Source organism: Pipistrellus hanaki (assembly GCF_964339955.1).
Source record: "Pipistrellus hanaki genome assembly, chromosome: 9".
In the NCBI taxonomy this organism is placed as follows: domain Eukaryota; kingdom Metazoa; phylum Chordata; class Mammalia; order Chiroptera; family Vespertilionidae; genus Pipistrellus; species Pipistrellus hanaki.
In genome coordinates this window covers 53235861-53255144 of record NC_140511.1, presented here as the reverse complement: position 1 = coordinate 53255144, position 19284 = coordinate 53235861, and the positions used below count along the sequence as shown (strand labels likewise).

At 35.2% G+C, this 19284-nt stretch overlaps 1 protein-coding gene across 8 annotated transcripts in view; it reads left to right on the top strand.

Annotated features, from left to right (window-relative positions):
* SOX6 (SRY-box transcription factor 6) overlaps positions 1-19284 on the top strand; it is a 522879-nt gene that overhangs the window by 281557 nt on the left and 222038 nt on the right. For all 8 annotated transcript variants that reach the window (XM_084895473.1, XM_084895470.1, XM_084895466.1 and 5 more), the window contains one exon: positions 17547-17636. In XM_084895473.1, coding sequence (XP_084751599.1) covers positions 17547-17636 — 90 coding nt within the window. The remainder of the gene's footprint in view (positions 1-17546; positions 17637-19284) is intronic.

Here is a 19284-nt window from a genome sequence, read left to right as displayed (position 1 = left end):
GGGCGGTGAGTGGCAGAGCATTATTCCATGTTTTTCTCTTTAAGAAAAATCAAAGTGAGAAACTATTTCCCAGAGCCCCATAGCAGGCTTCCTCCTTTTGTCTCATGGTCTAGAACTTGATCACATGGCCAATGTTCCTAGCTGTAAAGGAGACCAGCAAAGCAAATGTTTGCTCCAGCAGCCTCTGTAGTGAAAAGCAGGTGAAGGAGAGAGGGGCTCTGGGTGGCTTTGGGGTTGCCAAAAACAGTCTGTTTATCATGACGATTCTAGCTTAGTTGTTCTGATTCATCTTGCTGCCTCTCTGGTGGAGTCTTTAACTTTTGCTGAGGGAGGACTTAGAGTTTTGAAAAATCCGAGGAGTCATATTTTTGTGTCCTTTCAGAATTTTGTGTGACTTTCAGAAAATATTAGAAAAGAGTTGGGTAAACATTAACTTAGTAGTTAAGAGCACAGGCTCTGAACTCAAATTGCCTGGGTTAGAAACCCATTTCTATTACATATTAGCTGTCTCACTCTGGGGAAGTTTCTTTCTTTTGTTTTTACATTTAATATTATTTTGTGTTAGTTTCAGGTGTACAGCATAATGTTTAGATAATTCTCTGCTTTGCAAAGTGTTCCCCCTGATACTTGCAGTACCTAACTGACACCATTCATAGTTATTATAATATTATTGACTATACATATTTTCTGTGCTGTGCTTTGCATCCCTATGACTATTTTGTAACTACCAACCTGTACTTTTCAATCCCTTCACCTTTTTTTACCCATTCCAACACCATCCCCCACTAACCCTCTGGCAACCATCCGTCTGTTCTCTGTATCTGTGAGTTTGTTTCTATCTTATTTGTATTTTTTAAATATTGTTCTTTAGATTCCACATGTAAGTGAAATTATATGGTATTTGTCTTTTTCTCTGACTGACTTATTTCACTTAGCACAATACCCTCTAGATCTGTCCATGTTGTTGCAAATGGTACCATTGTGCTCTTTTTTATGGCTGAGTAATATTTCTTTGTATATAATATGTACTACAGCTTTTTTTATGGGGAAACTTCTTAACTCCACTGGACACATCCCACAGACTTGTCTATATTAATGGAATCCTTGCATTTAAAAGCACTTATCAGTTTGATGTATAGCATATTAAGTCAAGTGCTACCATATTAAGTACTGCATAATTGTTAGTTGTTATCACCACTATGGGTAGAAATAGAGTAAAAATCTACCAGAGTACTACAAGTAGATATGAAATAGAATATGAACCTATATATATATATATATATATATAATTTTTTTTTTTTTTTTACATTGTCTGAGAAAATATTTACTGCCTTCTGTGAGGAAAGCCAAGACTATGCATAAAATGATTTCAGGTAATAACAAGAAACTAGATATATTTTCAAAGAAAAGTAAAATACATATTTGGTGTCCTTGAATAGCTTATCACTGCTTCTCCAACCCTATTGCTGCCTCTGGCTGCTCTTGCTGAAATGTACCATTTTCTCAAAGTATATTTGCCTCTATTCTCCTCACAAACAGACTTTTAATGTACATAGTCTTAGGTGATAGGAGGAAAAAGATCTAATTATTTGATTAAAATAATTCATAATATAATGTGAATGATCAGTTTTCTTAAGATGTTTTGTTCTAAGGTTGAGCTTATATCTTGCAAAGAATCCTTACTTTATGTAATATATAAGGATTGAAAAAGAGGGAGAGAATGGTATAATGTGCTTGCATATACCCATTACTTAGAATCTAGAATTTTCAAAATTTTGTCACACTGTGTTTGTTAATTTTTTCTTGCTTTTACTTTTAATTTATTTATTTTTCTAAAATAATAAGACTACTTTAAAAGTAAAAGGTATATGCCCAGCCAGCATGGCTCAGTGGTTGAGCATCAACCTGCGAACCAGGAGGTCACTGTTAGAGTCCCGGTTGGGCACATCCCTGGATGGCAGGCTCAAACTCCAGTGTGGGGTGTGCAGGAAGCAGCTGATGAATGATTCTCTCTCATCATTGTTCTCTCTCTCTCTCTCTCTCTCTCTCTCTCTCTCTCTCTCTCTCTCTCTCTCCTCTCAATGAAATCAATAAAAATATAAAAAATAATTAAAAGTTATAACTTTCCAATGCCTCTTGCCTAATCTACCATTACTTCGACACACTTCCATGCCAGAAGAGGTGTTGTAATTTGTCACTAAGAGCTGAAAGGTCTAATAATTGATCCAGGAGCAATGGCTTAGTTCATGTTTTGCCTATTGCCATCGGTTAGCTGCTAAAACATACTTAAGAGTAAAGTAGTCTAGGTGTGACCTCAGCAATATTACTTTGGATATTGAAGATTAACCTCAGTTTTGGCCAGCACGATGAATACAACACTTGAATCTTGTCATTGTTTTAAAATTAAACGAGTTCAGAAAAAGGCAAGGAAGAGAATAACCATTGCTATTTTTCTACATAGAATTAAACATGAGTAATCTCTTGGCATATTTGCTTCAGTTTTTAAAAATAGCTTTATGTTTTTATTAAAATTATACTCTTTTGAGGAAGAAATCAATGTTGAAAAATGTGAAAATAAAGAATAGAAAGATTAATGCTATTACTTGAAAATTACCATAATTAATACTAGATAGATACCATACTAATGCATTTATACAAATAAGAGAAGAAAGTAGATGACATATGAATTAATGGGCAGATAGAAAGAATTTTGTAAAAATGGGATTAGATTATACACTGAGTGGCCAGATTATTATGATCTCTAAAGCATAATAATCTGGCCACTCAGTGTATATCCTATATAATAAAAGGATAATATACAAATTGTCCCCTTGACCAGGAGTTCCACCAGTAAGCAGACCAGCCAACTGCCATGTCCCCTCCTCCTGGCCAGGCTAGCTGGACCCCACCCATGCACAAATTCATGCACCGGGCCTCCAATAGACAAAATAGAAATAGAACTAGAATTAAAGGAGTTTTGCAATCCCAAATAAATATTTATTTTCAACATTAGAGTTACTTGCTAAAAGATTCCCCTTAATGTTCAAAATGGGGGGGAGACATGAGAAAATTAAGAGGTTTTCTCTTTAAAAATTACATATTTATATTTAAAGAAAACAGTTGGATTCCCGTTTATAAAATAAGGGCATTATATGCTCTTATACTTTATCCCAAATCTCCAGCACTGATTTCTGATTTTTTTTTGTTAGTTATTTTGCGAATTTTGAATTGTTAGGGTTTATAACATTTACATTCTGTTTTGTAATTAAAATTCCCACAATGTTTATTCTATATGTAATCAATACTAATTATTTTACCCAAGCTTTTCTTTTCTTTTCTTTTTTTCTCTTAATTGGGTGAATTTTATTTTGAGAAGTTTCCCTCCCAATCTCAAGAATAGCTTAGCGGTATGTTATGTATTCTCAAAATTCTATCGCAGTTGAGTCCACCTGCCTTTAATCGTCATATGTAAATGATACATCCTTAGCATAATATTCTTGGTCATACTTTTTCTCTCCAAGATTATTCATATATTTCTCCTTTGTTGGTACTTTGCTTTTTCTATTTGGAAATCTGAGAAAATTATTTCTCAGGAGTGAGAAGATCGTGGAGAGAACTCAGCTAAGACACTACGTAGCTTTTCTTTGGGGGCTGACCTGTCTCTACTGAAAATTATCAAATTGAACCCATTAAAGCTAGAAAGCTTAAAGAGATGACTTCCATAAAGGAAATAGAGAAATTTAGTCAAGGAAATACCTGCAAGATGTGGTAGGCCTAGAAAATTTTGTAGTGGAATTCTTTCAAATCTTCAAACACCAGATAGTCCCAATTCTCTATAAATTATATTTAAAATGGAGGAAAATGTCATTATTATTTTTATGAAGTAAATATAAAATTATACCTAGACTAAATAGTACTATAAGTAAATTACATACCAACTTAATTTATAAATTTTGATGGAATAATATAATGTTAATAAATATAATCAATACTACATTAAAAATAGGTTGCACTATGACTAAATGGGAATTATGCCCAGAATACAAGCATTGTTCAATATTAGAAATTTCCTGAATAGAATACACTATATTAAAGGATATAAGGAAAAATTAATTGGATTACCTCCATAGATGTTAAAAAAGCCTTTAACTGAATTTAATACACATTTTTAATAAAAATACCCAATGAACTACAAGTTGATAGACTCTTATTTTTGTTGTGGTTATATATAAATTTTACCATTTTAATGAGTTTTAAATATACAATTCAGTGGCATTAGTTAGTCTCGGTTTTGTAAAACCATTACCACTATTTCCAAAACTTTTCAAAGCCCCAACCCAATTGCTAACTATTAGGCAATAATGTACCATTATCCCTTCCACCCATTCATTGGTAAACTATAATTTACTTTCTGTTCCTGTTAATTTATCAATTATAGATATTTTATATAAGTAGGATAATATAATTTTGTCCTTTTTATATGTTTTATTTCACATTCCATAATGTCCTCAAGGTTTATCTGTATTGTAGCATGTATCAGAACTTCATTTCTTATTATGGCTGTATAATATTCCATAGTGTATATTCCACCGTGTGTATTTATCACATTTTTTAATAATTTTTTAACATTCATCTGTTGATGGACACTTTGGTTACTGTTGTTTCTAGTATGTGCCTGTTGTGAATAATGCCACAGCAAACATTGGGATACAATTTTCTGTTTGAGTCTTTGATTTCCATTCTTTAGGCATATACCTAAGAATGTAATTACTCTTGGAAATTTTACTTTGGTCAGGAAGGCAACGGGAGTGATAAAGGGTTCAGTTAATATTGGAATCCAGATGTAACATGTTAGAGAACTCTATGGGTCCTTGGGAAGTAAAAATTAGGATAAAATCAAGGCTGTTCTTAGTTATTTCAACTCTTCTTGGACACTTAAAGCTTAAAGCTCATTATCATCATTGTTATTTTATTACTGTCACTATCCTTTAAGAAATCCATTTGAAACAAAACCCCTAATCATCCAAATAATTTTCTTGCAATTTTTGCTTTGGATTTTGAGAACATCTTACAAAAACTAAGGCAGATGAGTGGGAGAGGAGAAAGTCACCTGTCAATGGATAACTTGATAAGACTTCCGTGAATTTTGAGATTGGTTTCGACGTTTAAGAGTTAGAAACTGATTGCAGTGATCTTCTTTCTCAACAATGAATTATTTTGCCATTTGAGACTCTGACATAAAATTTAGGAAAAACTTAGAAATATTTCTCTACATTTTGATCTTAATGCGTCAATGATCTGACCATAAGATGTTCTCACAGTTTTTCTTCCTATGGTGAGTCATCCACCGTCAAGGCACAGCCTGCATATTTAAAGCACCTGGATGTAAAATACAGCTTTATGTGTAAGGGACTATGTTGCCTAACAAATGCAATGACTCTAAGGATTATATGGTGTGCAGCTAGCTCCCTTCTTTAAACATTACACTTCTGTTTGAGGCTGTAGCTAATGATTACTGAACGTGTACTCTGAGACATTGTCTCTTTACTTTCAGAGAGAACACTTTTAGACTGGCCTCCTTATTTTTGTTTGTTTAGCCATGTCACATTTCAGCTGAGGCTTCAGGTATATTCTCTGCCCATCTGGGGGGTAATTGTCTTCCTCACTTCAGCTCAGTATCTGGCTCACATGTATTGATATATATTTTCCTTTTTAAAATGCAACATGGTATTAGTTTAAGGTGTACACTGTGTTGATTGGATACATTTATACATTATAGTATGATGATCAGCATACCTCTGTCACATCACATAATGATCTTGTGTGTGTGTGTGTGTGTGTGTGTGTGTGTGTGTGTGTGTGTGTGGTCATTGAGAATAATTAAGATCTAGTCTCTTAGAAACTTTGAAGTTTATAGATAGTATTGTTGACAACAATTACAATGCTGTTCATTAGATCTCTAGAACTTTACTCACTAGTCGCAAGTTTTATTCAGAACAACAGATGTATATAATCTTTAATACTAAGAACTGATTTTAGAACTATATTGTTGATAAGCTTGATTGCCATTTAATTATAAGAAGTTGTTAAGTACCCACATTTGATGTTCACAGTAGGGTCAAAACATATAGACACATACTATTATCAGCTTTCATTTTAGATGATAGCTGTATTCCCTCTCACACCACTAATTGTTGCCTAGTTTGAATAGAAGATAGAAAGGCATATGAAGTTCATCTTTAAGCTATGTATGGGGCTGTTGAAAGAGCCTTTGTGCTCTGTGCCATCAAGAGAATTGGTCAGTGTTTGGACTTTCACAGAACAATACTTAGTTGAGAATTTGCTACCATTTTCTCTGTTTCCTCTCAAAATAATAAGGCAAAATATTTAAGCTATAATTTTTCTTTCTCTGACTACAACTGTTTTCTTTTTTGAGAGCATAATTTTAGCTTTTATTCTCCTTTCACTCAAAATGCCAACATTGAAAATAAGGTTAAAAATGATTTTAGAAAAAGAATTTGTGTTTAGGTAGAAGTTTTCAAAATGCTGATGATTACTTAATTTATTGCCCTTGCTGTGAGAGAAATGATTCTTGTAAAAACTGTCCCAGGTTCAATTCCGGTCAAGAGCATTTACCTTGGTTGCAGGCACATCCCCAGTAGGAGGTGTGCAGGAAGCAGCTGTCAACATGTCTCTCTCATTGATGTTTTTAACTCTCTATCCCTCTCTTTTCCTCTCTGTAAAAAAAAAAAAAATCAATAAAATATGTTAAAAATATAAATTGCATCTTCTCCTAGGGTTTTCTTATTTGGATCTTTAGTTCTACCAGTACATTAGACATTAGGGAACTGTGATTCCCTTAAAAATATTTTCTTTGGTGCCTTAAGTGTAGCCAAGGCATGATGATATATTAAAAAGAAAGAACTGAAATCTATGGCAGTCTAAATGGTAAATAATTACAGAAAATAGACATAGTAGCCAAATTGTGTTTATACTATTATTTACTTGTCTTTGGGACACTAGTAAGATTTACTATACCTTGTATTCTCTCATCTTCATTCATTCTCATTGATTTACATATTTTTCTTTAGTGTGTTCTATGGTCCAATGGCTATGCTGGACACTAAGGATATGCTAATGAGCAGGATAGATATATTTCTTGGTTTCATAGAACTTACAGTCTGATAGAGAGGATTGATGATGAAGTTACTATAATAGCATATGTTGAAAGTCATGATTTGGGTAGCATAGGATTTCAATGGTCTATGGAAGACATTCTTGAGGAGAAATGGCTTTTAAATTGTCACTGAATGAATAGGAGTAAGTAAAAGAAAGTAGTGGAATGTTTCAGACAGGGTGAAGAGCATATGTAGATATCACAAGAAAGTTTGGCAGGCAGCATCTTGTTCTTTGTGGGAATGGACAGAATTTCAGTATGGAGGAAAAAGAGAAGAATAGGCAGTGGTGAGAACACCTAGAGAGGTATGTGGGCCCAGAACCATTTAAGTCATTTAAGGGAATTTAGACTTTATTCTAAGGGTAAATGTTTGGAGAATTTTAAAATCAAAGGTTAGAGAAACTTTGTGCCTTTCCTGGATTTCTTCCTTCCTACTTCTGTAAAAACTTGTTTTTTTCATTATAGTCACATGGAAAGTGTCATCTTCTAACTGCAGAAGCTGAAAAAAATTGTCCTTTTTTTGGGGGGGTGGTGGTGGTGGAGACAAAGATACCTGCATTTTTCAGGTACTCTGGGATCTTACAATCTTATTTCTATTGTTGTTCTGGGATCTTACAATCTAATTTCTATTGTTGTTCTCGATACACAAATGCTAGGTGACCTCTTTTTTATTTATGGAAGGTTGTATTTATCTCTGAGGTAGTCTGTTCTACATTTCACCTTTACAAGTAGAGAATTAACTAATATTATATGGCATCCAGTATGTATTTTGTAAGAAATAGCCTGAGCATAGGGTAATAATTCTGTATTTTAAAATATTTTATTTAAATAAACCATTCATGTGGTAAAAGTACACTCTTAAGTGTACCTCTTGATAAACTTTTATATATATGTACACACTCATGGTAATCATCATTCTTAATAAGAAAAGAACATTTCCAGTGTCCCAGAAGGCTCCTTCATTCTCCCTCCCAATTATAACCTCCAAAAGATAATCACTATTCTTTCTTGTCAGTATAGATTCATTCATTTTGTATGTTTTTGAACTTTGTATAAAATGAAATTATAAAGCTATGTTCTTGTGTTGTTGTTTTTTTGTTTTGTTTTCATTCAATGCATTGTCATTGTTACAGGTAGTAGTTTGTTTTATTTTGTTGCTGTGTAGTATCATATCTCTATTGAAGAGGTGGTATTTAATGTAGGCACTTCAGAATAAGCATCAAGAAGGGTGGGGGGATGTTCTGGTCAGGAGGATGTCATGAGTGAAGGTGTGGAAGTGAAACAGCACAACACTATGTACAGAAGAGTGAGATATGTTTGGTGTTCTCAATTGAACCAAATGCACAGCTATGGGAGGCTAGGTGTGGGTGTAGAGATTGAGAGAAAAAAAGAAAAAAACTCATGGACAGGGACAACAGTGGTGATTGTCAGGAAGGAGGGAGGTGGGAGAGTGGAGGATGGTACAGGGGGGAGAAAGGATGGAGACTTGACTTGGAGTGGTGAACACACAATACAGGGTACAGATGGTGTGTTGTAGAATTGTGCACCTGAAACCTGTACAATTTTGTTAACCAGTGTTATCCCCATAAATTCAATGTAAAGGGAAAAAAGAATAATAGGAGATAAATCACTAGGGCCAGATTATGTAGGGCCCTAAAGACCTTGCTTTAAAGTGATATTTATGGTATGTCAATACATAAATAAAACAGATAAGAAGGATTATTTTATCAGTAAAAACTTATTTTATAATTTCATTTTATAGCATTAAATATAATCCTTTAACCAGAGCAATGAAGCTGTTTTGATGAACAAAACTGAAACCCAGGCTTGTTGATTTTATGAGGTTTTGTTTTTTATTAAAATATATTTTTTATTGATTTTACACAGAGAGGAATTGAGAGGGACAGAGAGTCAGAAACGTCGATGAGAGAGAAACATCGACCAGCTGCCTATTGCACACCCCCCACTGGGGATGTGCCCGCAACCAAGGTACATGCCCTTGACCGGAATCGAACCCGGGACCCTTCAGTCCGCAGGCCGACGCTCTATCCACTGAGCCAAATTGGTCCCGGTGATCTTAGGAGTTTTGTTGTTGTTGTTGTTGTGTGTGTGTGTTTAATGAGCCTCAGTTTTCATTTTTTATTTCTGATGTATTTTCTTTAGGTTGTTTCATTTAAAAAAAATCCTAATTCAGCCCTAGCTAATTTGGCTCAGTGGACAGAGCATTAACTTGTGGACTGAAGGGTCATGGTTTGATCCTGTCAAGGGCACATGCTTGGGTTGTGGTTCGGTCCCCAGTAGGGAGCTTGCAGGAGGCAGCCGATCAATGATTCTCTGTCATCATTGATGTTCCTATCTCTCTCTCCATCTCCATTCCTGTCTGAAATCAATAAAAATATATATTTTAAAAATCCTAATTTAGATAGCTAAATAATTGTAAATAGCAGCCCTATATGAGTTTGCTTATAGTTATTGCATATTTTCAATAAAGCAAGATATTTACTTCAATGTTTGAACCTGGTAGTAATAAATGTTTTAAATGGGGAGTACAGGTCAATGCATTGGTGGTTTCCAGTGTTAAATTTGAAACATAACACATTTGTCTGTGTATGACAGCTTTTGTTATGATTTTCTATTGTTTATTTTTTTAACTTGTAACTGGCAGAAACCCAACTCAAACTAGCTTAAACAAAACCAGGAATATATTGGCTTATATTACTAAGAAGCCCAGAAGCAGAATTTGGTTTTAGTTATTTGGATGTAAGTGTGCTAACACAATGTAAAGTTTTTTTTCTCTATCTTATCTTTGATCCTCGCTACCTTACCTCCCCCCTCCACCCCACCCCCCTCTGTATTTTTGGCTTCATTCATTGCTCAGTCTTACTTTATGTGCCAGGGACCATGGCCATGACAGTCTCATGCCCACATGCTTATTGCTTCCAACCTGAGCATTAGAGAGGCTTTCCAGATAGTTCCTGGGTCAAATTCCTCTTTGTGTTCCTGGGAGGAGCAGTAGGAGGCAGGCAGCAGTTTCTGTGATTGACAACTTGCATCACAACAACAATAGCACTCAGAAGTATTCCCCACTTTCCTGAAAACAAACAAACAAAACAAAACAAAACAAAACAAAACAAAGAAATAAAAGAAGGAATATAGAACACAGTGGCCACACACAAATTATTTTTCTACTGCCCAAAATAGTTGTGTGTGTGTGTGTTTAAGGAGTTAAGCATGCATTTGAAAAAGTAAAAATGAATTCAAGTATTTGTAGAACTCAAAGAGCAGTGTTTTATATATGTTAATTGTTTGAGTATGCAAATTAACACAACAAGTAGGCAGAGCCATGGAGCTGGAGCAAGCAGGTTGCCCCCAGCGATGGAGGAAACCAAGCTTCCCACATGCCCTGGCCAACCCTGGCCTCCACTCAAGGCTACAAAGTTTCAATTATAGGACATAAATAAATCCCAAATACCAGGGCCTCCATTTGGGTTGCCAGGGGGCATGACTGGCCTGCAAATCACCATAGGCCCCTTGCCCAGACCACCCCATGTCCCAAGAGAACCCCACCCTGATCCTGGAAACCCTTCAGGAAAAACCAGCCGGCCCCCACCTGTGCACCAGGCCTCTATCCTATCTTAATAAGAGAAATATGCAAATTGGCTGTCACTCCAACACACAAGACGGCTGCCCCATTGTGGTCAAAGATGGCTGCCTCCATGTGGACACAAGATGGTCACCACAAGATGGCCAGCAGGGAAGGGCATTTGGTGGGACCCAGGCCTGCAGGGGAGAGCAGTTGGGGGAACCAGACCTGCAGTGGAGGGCAGTTGGGGGCAACCAGCAGGGAAGGGCAGTTAGGGGTGACCAGGCCTGTAGGGGAGGACAGTTGGGGCTGACCAGGCCTGCAGGGGATGAGAGTTAGGGGCAACCAGGCCTGCAGGGAAGGGTAGTTGGGGGCAACCAGGTCAGAAGGGAAGGGCAGTTAGGGGCTAACAGGCTGGCAGGGGAGCAGTTAGACATCAATCAGGCTGGCAGGGGAGTAGTTAGGGGGTGATCAGGGGGCAGGCAGAAGCAGTTAGGGGCAATCAGGAAAGCAGGCAGGTGAGCAGTTGGCAGCCAGCAGTCCTGGATTGTGAGAGGGATGTCCGACTGCCCATTTAGGCCTGATGTCAGTACGACCGGGCCTAAATGGGGTCCCAGATTGGAGAGGTTACAGGCTGATCTGAGGGACACCCCCCCAGTGCACGAATTTTGTGCATCGGTCCCCTAGTAATTCTATACTGGCCTTGGGCAGCTGTTACCAATTAGCATTTGTACTTTGATGGATATGGGAGGTGAATTTGGTTTTGAATAATCCCTCTGATATTGTTCTAGGTGCTAAGTAGCCCGGGAAAGCAGATGAAAGAGACATATCTTTTATCTGTATCTACAATAAATAACAATGTGAATCCCATGAGTGTTTGTTAACTCTCAGTTTTAAGGAGTCCTTATACAAAATTATCAAAGACTTTGGTAGATAAAAACAGTGCAAAGAGATATTGCACCTAATGTGATGATGTTGCATGTGTATTTCTGGCAGATTTCAAGTGTGGGGCTTTCTCTCCCTTATAAAAATGCCAAAATCTGGTATCTAATAGTTCTAATGATACTTCAATAGCTCCCTCTCCTCCCCCTGGCCCTCTCTCTCTCCATACTATCTAGTAAAGTGCTTGTGGAATTACATTTTTCCTGGAAGGAATATATCTGATTTAATGGCCAAATCATTTTAAGGCAGCACAACAGAATTTCACAAGCACTAAATCTATTTCTTCACACCGATCATGCATGTTTTACTCAAGCATTGAATCATTAGCATGTTTATAATGGTTCTAATTTAGCACAACATTTTCTGAATTTTATCCTTGAGTCATTTACAAATTGTTCATATTGAATAAACAAAGGAAACAGATTGCATTTTATACTTAGTAATTTATCTGAAAGAAGAGGGGAGGGTTAATTGTTTTAAAGTTTTGGTCTGTTTGGGGAAGTGAGCCTGCTTTTTTCATTGCTAGGCATAAATGCCATTTCTCATCTTTTCGGGGATAACGGGAGGGGGCTATGGAGGAGTAAAATGAAAAATTAGGACCAGGACAAGATTGGCCACTCCCAGAGGGGAGTGTGGAGCAAAAGGGGAGCTGGCACGAGATTATCCAAAAACAGTTGGTGCATTCCTTAATGATCAAGTGCTTGAGAAGTCCAGCTCTTCCTGGCAGAGCATCTGTGTTGATGTTTATATCATTCCCTGCTGTATGGGAAAGGCATGCTTTCTCTTGCTGCTTGGCTAAAAATAGGGTGGAATATAGCATTGTATGAGATATTTTAAGATAGCAAAAACATTTAAGAGGTTAAAGGTTTGGCTTTTGGATCAGAAAAGATCAACTGTGATACAACTCGTGTTGTTCCTTGCAAGACTGCGTTTTAGCGAGGGTTTGTCAGTGATTCGAACTCTTGGTTAGGCAAGTTATTCTCGTTTCATTTGGTGCAGTCTGAAAAACCCACTCTGCTGTCTTTTCCGTCAGCTTCCCAGCGGGAAGGGCAGGCCTGAAAACAGCCTCTATTTATACCCCCTTGTTCGTATTTGGAAAATCAGTTGTTTCACTGCAGAGGGGGAGAAAGAGAGGCGAGCAGAAGCAGTTGTCAGGGAGTGTGCCTTCTACGTTATCGTGACTTCAAAATAAAACTGGCACATTTTAGTGTCTAATTATTTTTAGTGAGCTTAGAGGGTTTTAATTAAAATTTAAGAGTGCTCTTCAAGCTCTCCAAGCTCCAATTTTATCCCACTGTATTCTGAAGCACTTATCACTGTGGAAAAATGTACAGTAACTGCCTGTGCATCTCTGTTTCCTAATGAAAAAATGTGGGATGGGACGATCAGCAAGGGCATAAATATATATTGTCAGATTACTTGTAAACCAAGGTCAAGGGTACTTTTGACAAGTTATTGTTCTTGGATGCAGAGAAAAGTAATTGCATTTGAAATGTGTAATTCCTATGGTAAAAATAAGTGAATTGCTTCAATATTTTCTTAAAGGAGTTAAGAAAGCCGTAGGAAATCTGCACAGAGGAGCAGCAGTCTCACTAAAATACTTTAAAGACATTTTCTATATCATGTTTCTAATGGCCTAGCATTTCTAAATTTAAACATTATGACTTTGAGGTAAGAGGAATAAGTGGTTACTTACAGGTCAATTGTCTTAAAGTACAATGATTTTTTCCTTTTTTTTTTTTCTATTCCCCCATGCTTTAGTTTTAGTGATGATTTTAAAAAAATGTATTCTTTTTGACCCAGTTGAAATATCTTTATTTTGTGCAGAATAAGTGTTAATATGGCCTTGACTTTGTTTACTAGAAATGATTTTAAATTGTTTTTAAAACACTGCTACACAGATTAGAAAACAAATATCCCACATACTCTCACTTTGAATTTCTCTTATACTGTAAAATTAATTATTAGCATGAAAACCACTCTTGACTCATATGGACTGAAACCTAGTTGCTTAGGAAGCAGAAACATTGCTTTGCCGTCATAATTCAAGATATTTATTAAAAATTAGTTCTGAATTGCCTTTCCTGTTCTCTAGGAAAAGTTTCTTTAAAAACTTAAATTTGCAAAAAAGAAAAAAACAAAACAAAACAAAAACTATGCAACTGAAAATTAATTTATAATGTATCAAAACCTTTTACACTTCTGATTTAAATATAAGGGAAAACCCAGGTCCAGCTTGATTTTCCATAGTCCTTTTAAAATACATTATTTACAAAAATGAGATAAAAATAATAAAATTTTGTATTTTATTGACTATGTGTTGGTTTTAGAGGCTAATTCTTTCAAAGTAAGAGTAATTAAATTTGATATATTCCATTTTTATACCAAAGTATGTAGCTTACATTCATTTTTAGTATGTACATATTATGGTGACTTTTTAAAATACCACAATGTTATAGTTCTTTATCTCAATTTCTAAAAGGTATGTAGCTCCTCTCCTGTGTCTTAGTTAAAGACAACTCAGTCAAAATACTAAAATTTGAATAGTCAAAGTCAGATCATGAAATAAGCTGCATATTGTCTTACTGATTTGAGGACTATGGCACCACTCTACATTTTTTTTTTTTTTAGCTGCTTTCAATTCAATCATGTAAAGCACATTTAACTGAATAAATAATCCAAGAATATCCTGGTGGTGTTCAGTACCTTTCTGCCATTTGGGATCCTGCCTGACTGGTGAGCTACAGCCACTCTGAATGCTCCTTCCTATTCTTTCCTTAGGATGCAAACTGGAGTTCTTTATGTATTTGACCTCTTAGGATTTTGCATCTGTACTTGGGGCAAAGCCTGATCTGACCAATTGCCTCTGTAAAGCTGGTGTCCTATTAATGTGGTGAAGCATGTAGTACAAGGAGATGAATGCTTACTTTTAATTTCCACCCTTACCTGGATACTGTTTTGAGTGGGGAATCTTAAATTTTTAAAATATACAGTGTATAAAAATTAAAATATAAATGTTTATGTATATGTTTATTACACATTTCCTCATTTCAAGTCAGAAACCTCTTGGTGGTGATAGTCCTCTGCTTAGGTAGTATTTGTTAACAACCTGAATCTTTTGGCCCTTCTATTCTCTCCTCTCTGGCTTTCCATTACACTGTAGCAAAATTACAGTTAGAAGTAGCAACAAAAAATAATTTTATGGTTGGGGGTCACCACAACATGAGGAACTGTATTCAAGGGTTGCAGCATTAGAAAGGTTGAGAACCACTGCATTACAGTAGGGGTGAGCTTAGTACTAATTGTGGAATGCTCTTAGAAGTTTGGTAGTCAGATAATTAGGTGAGAAGCTGGGAGTTTGTCAAGAGATTCTTCAGTGTATTGAATCTCTCTAGAATCTCTGTGCATTGAGATTAAATGCTGATAAGGTTCTATTTAGTGAGTTGTATGTCCTGTCCTCTAGATAAAGGCCATCAGTGGTTGTTATTACATATTTGCATGAGCTATAATAGAGATATGCAAAGGCTGCTTTATGTCCCCCCTCAGCTTCTTCTACTGAAATAGGAACTCATATAGCTGGATTGATTTAGCATTATGGTGAGGATTAATTTTCCAATAGGAATGTGAAATGCTTTGAAGTTATTCATTTTATTATAGCTTTTATTGAAAGCTGTGTCCCTATGGTTTGATTTATGTGTGTTCTTGTTGTACATATAGTTCTATTTTTCCCCCATGGAGTTGAAGCATTCTTTTCCTGGAGCTCAGAAAGATTTTTGGTCTATTTATAGAAACGAGAGACATATTTTTATGTTTTACATTTATTGTGTTTCTAACCCTAGTTTATGAACTTGCTGTGAGTTTGTGATCATTACTAGAAAATTGGGCTTTTGTCTTTTATGATTACAATATATGCTCTCAACTCAAATTTTAACCAAACAAGTTATATTTTAGCATTTGTATCAGTGATTAGCAGTTTAGTGTGATGTTATAACATGTATGAAAGGGCAATAAAATAGTAACAAAACTGGGTAGGATAGAGAGTTGAAGATGTTGTGTTGACTATTCTTACCCATGTTCTGATGGTATATCAATATATCGCAGATTTTAAACCCTATTTGCAAAGTGTAATAGGCATGGCTTTGAAGATTGGCTTCATAATTTTCAAGACTCAGTGTTATCTTTTTTATGACTTCAGTAAAAATACAAAAAAAAAATATATAGACCAAAGTACACGTCTTGTTTCTGAATTTAAAATAAACGTAGCAAGAGGTCATTTTGGAAATTAAACAGAGACTGCGCATATGAGTATGCATGTAGACCCTGTTGGAAGGTCACTCAGAATCCAGTTTTTAACCACAGTGGTAGGTCAATCGTTGGAGCCTAAGAAAACTTGAATAGGAAGAATGGAAAGAGAAAAGGAGGGAAGAGAAGAGGGGCAGAAGCAAAGGAAGGGGCAGGGAGCTTACTCTTAATAGAATCAAGCTGGCTCCTATTTAGAAGAACTTCAGCTTCCGTGATAGCGAGCTAGTTCGGTTGTTCTTCATCAGCCATTTCAGGATGCACTGATCTGGATTCCATCCATTCTTTGATTGATTGATCATGTCATGGGCGAATGTTAATTGTTTTCGCCAATACTCTCTAATCGTGCAGCAGTCTTCCCATCTCTAACCCCGGGCTTGCTGACTTTTTCTAAAGCTTATCTAGTTTCTAAAACCCTTTAGATCCATCTTGACCTTACTGTCATTCTGAAAAATTCAAGGAGGATTTAGAAGTTGGAAGGAAAAAAAAAAAAAAAAGAAAGGCAAAAATGATAAAGAGAAAGGTACTGATAGGGAGAGGAGAATCGTTTGGATACAGAATAACAATTTAAATATAATTTAAAAAGAAGTTATCAGAATTTGACACTTGGAATGTTAAAGTTTAATGGGAGTATGCTTCACACCAAGGGTTTAGTATTTAAGTCTGCATTCTCTTTTGGAAATAGGTCCTATTTGTTAAGATCTGAGGCTCAAAAGATACATGTAAATAGTTGTAAGCAGTAGCTTCAGTTGCAGATCCATCTGAATACAGAGGTAAAAGAATGCATTGAGTAAAATGTGCTAATTATTAAGAGTATCCTGGTTTAAGTTTCTGTAACCTTTATGAATCTTTATAGAAACAAGTGTAATCATTCTCTGTAATCTCGTGTGCTACTCAGAAATGCAGCAGGCAATGTTTAAAGAAGTATTTTCTTGAAGAGAATATACATCTCTTTTATACAAGAGAACTGCAGTAGTAGTTTTCATGATCTTGACTTTAGTTTCTTTACATTTTGCTATAAATGGGTTTTTTTAAGAATGAGATTTGCTACATTTTTGTTTTTAAGAATATGTGATTACAGGTTGATTGATTTTTACTCCCTTGAAAAATTGTCATTCTTCCTTGAATAGCACATGGATTTTGCTTGAAATTAAAACATAATCACCTGGATTGAGAGGAATATTCTTTAAATTTAAAACTGTAGGAAAGACCCCATTCTATGTCCTATCAGTCTAAGAAATGCCAAATGCTGACTGAATATTGACAGAATTATAATTATAATACCAATACAAGTTTATTGAGCCTTATATTTTTTCCTTGGTAATAGTTTAAATAATCTGGTAAAAAATTAGTTGTGTTATTTTATAATACAGTAATATAATTATTTATATCCTAAGGTTAAAACAACAACAAAAAATAGCTTTGATCTTTTTTAAGTGATAGAGTTTCTTCATGAACTAGCTTTCTGGATTTATAATCTTTTAATACTTATAAAATAAAAAATATATGTAATATTTTGAATACTTACCTTTTTTATTTTAACAGATTCCTCCTGCATGGAAAAACTACTATCAAAAGATTGGAAGGAAAAAATGGAAAGACTAAATACCAGTGACCTTCTTGGAGAAATTAAAGGTACAATATATAAAATATCAAATAAACCCATGTGGAAATGTTATTTTTTTATAACAATACATTTGCTGATTTTCCGTACCCTAACATTAATTTCTTACTTCTAATATTTGTTGATGTATGAGAGGTATGTCCTTGAACTTATATTCTTTTTTACAGAATGAAATTTTTGGCCTCTCTTTTTATTATTCTATAACATATATATGATAGGATAAATTGTTTTTAATTTACTTAATTAAAAAGTATTAACATAAAATGTTATATCAAAGATGATAAACAAATTAAATTAAATTAAATTAAATACAATTTTAGTCTTTCCTCTTAAGTCCTAATATAATAGCTTTACTTATGAATCCAAATCAATAATTTGAATTTTTTTATTGAAAAGGGTCAACTGTAGCACCTATGAAAAAAAGTTTATAGAATGTGCTATACATAATGGTTTATGGGTAGACTCTGAGGTCTGTTTACTGGTTCAAATCCTGGCCCTGCCATTTACTAGATAGTTGACTTTGGACAAGTCACTGTCTTCTCTGTTTCGAATTCCTGGGAACTAAAATGGGGCTAATAACAGAACCTACCTCACAGGCTCCTTAAGAGAATTAATACATGTAAAGCTTTCAGCATTGCACCTGGCAATTAAGGAAGGACTCATGAAAGTTTTAGTCATTGTTATTATTAACATGCCCATATGTTGATGGGTTTATTAATCTTAAAACATTTCACAGGATTTAAAATTTCATAACCTCTTACCCTGATGATGATGATGGATATCTTAATTTTTAAAGTTATGTGATTTATGTTATTACATGTTAAGAAGTGGACAATCCCAATCAATACATCACAGAACTAACCTAACTCTCTCGTTGATTTCTTTAAGGAAATGAAGTACTGTATTATTAATTTTTGCTATCATGAGTAGAATCCTAAGTCATTAATGAATTCTGTAAGTTGTTCCTTACAGACTGGCATCACTGTCATTTGCACTAAAATTTGGGAAGTTTATTAGATTAGGTTTCTGAATTTATCCAGCAGCTTCCAGGTGAATCTTCCTATTGGTCATGGATAATAAATACCTCATTTAAGATGAATATTTGGCAATAGCTATCTGATGAAAATTTTAGTTTGAATTTAGTATAGAAAATTGCCTAGGGTTCAGACATCTTATGTTCTCAAATGAAGAGAAAAGGAAGTCATCTCCCAATGAATAATTAACAGCTCATTCCATTATCTCATGCAGTATCAAAACCAAGTAGAAATTTAATAGTATTTTGAATTTCACTGCTTCTGTTTTTTACTTATGAAGGCCACTTGCTATTTTGGAAACAAGCCCTCACCGTATAACTGAGGGGTAGAAAGAGAGTCATTAGTGCCATATTCTTTATCCAGCTGCAATAGCATGGTGTGTGCTACTTTGCACGCCATTCTGTGTTTTCTTCCCTTCCCAGAGTCATTGGTTTTATAACAGTGAGAACGGAAATGGTTTATGCAAAGCCAAGCATTTGCCAGCATGAAGGATGGGGGTCTTGCTTTCTCTCAGTCATATGGAAGCTAACATTTTATTATGTTATGATTAAGCATCGTGTTTATACACATCGGGTTATCTTTTCTCCCCTGCTCCCACTTCCCATCCTACTTTATTTTTAATTCT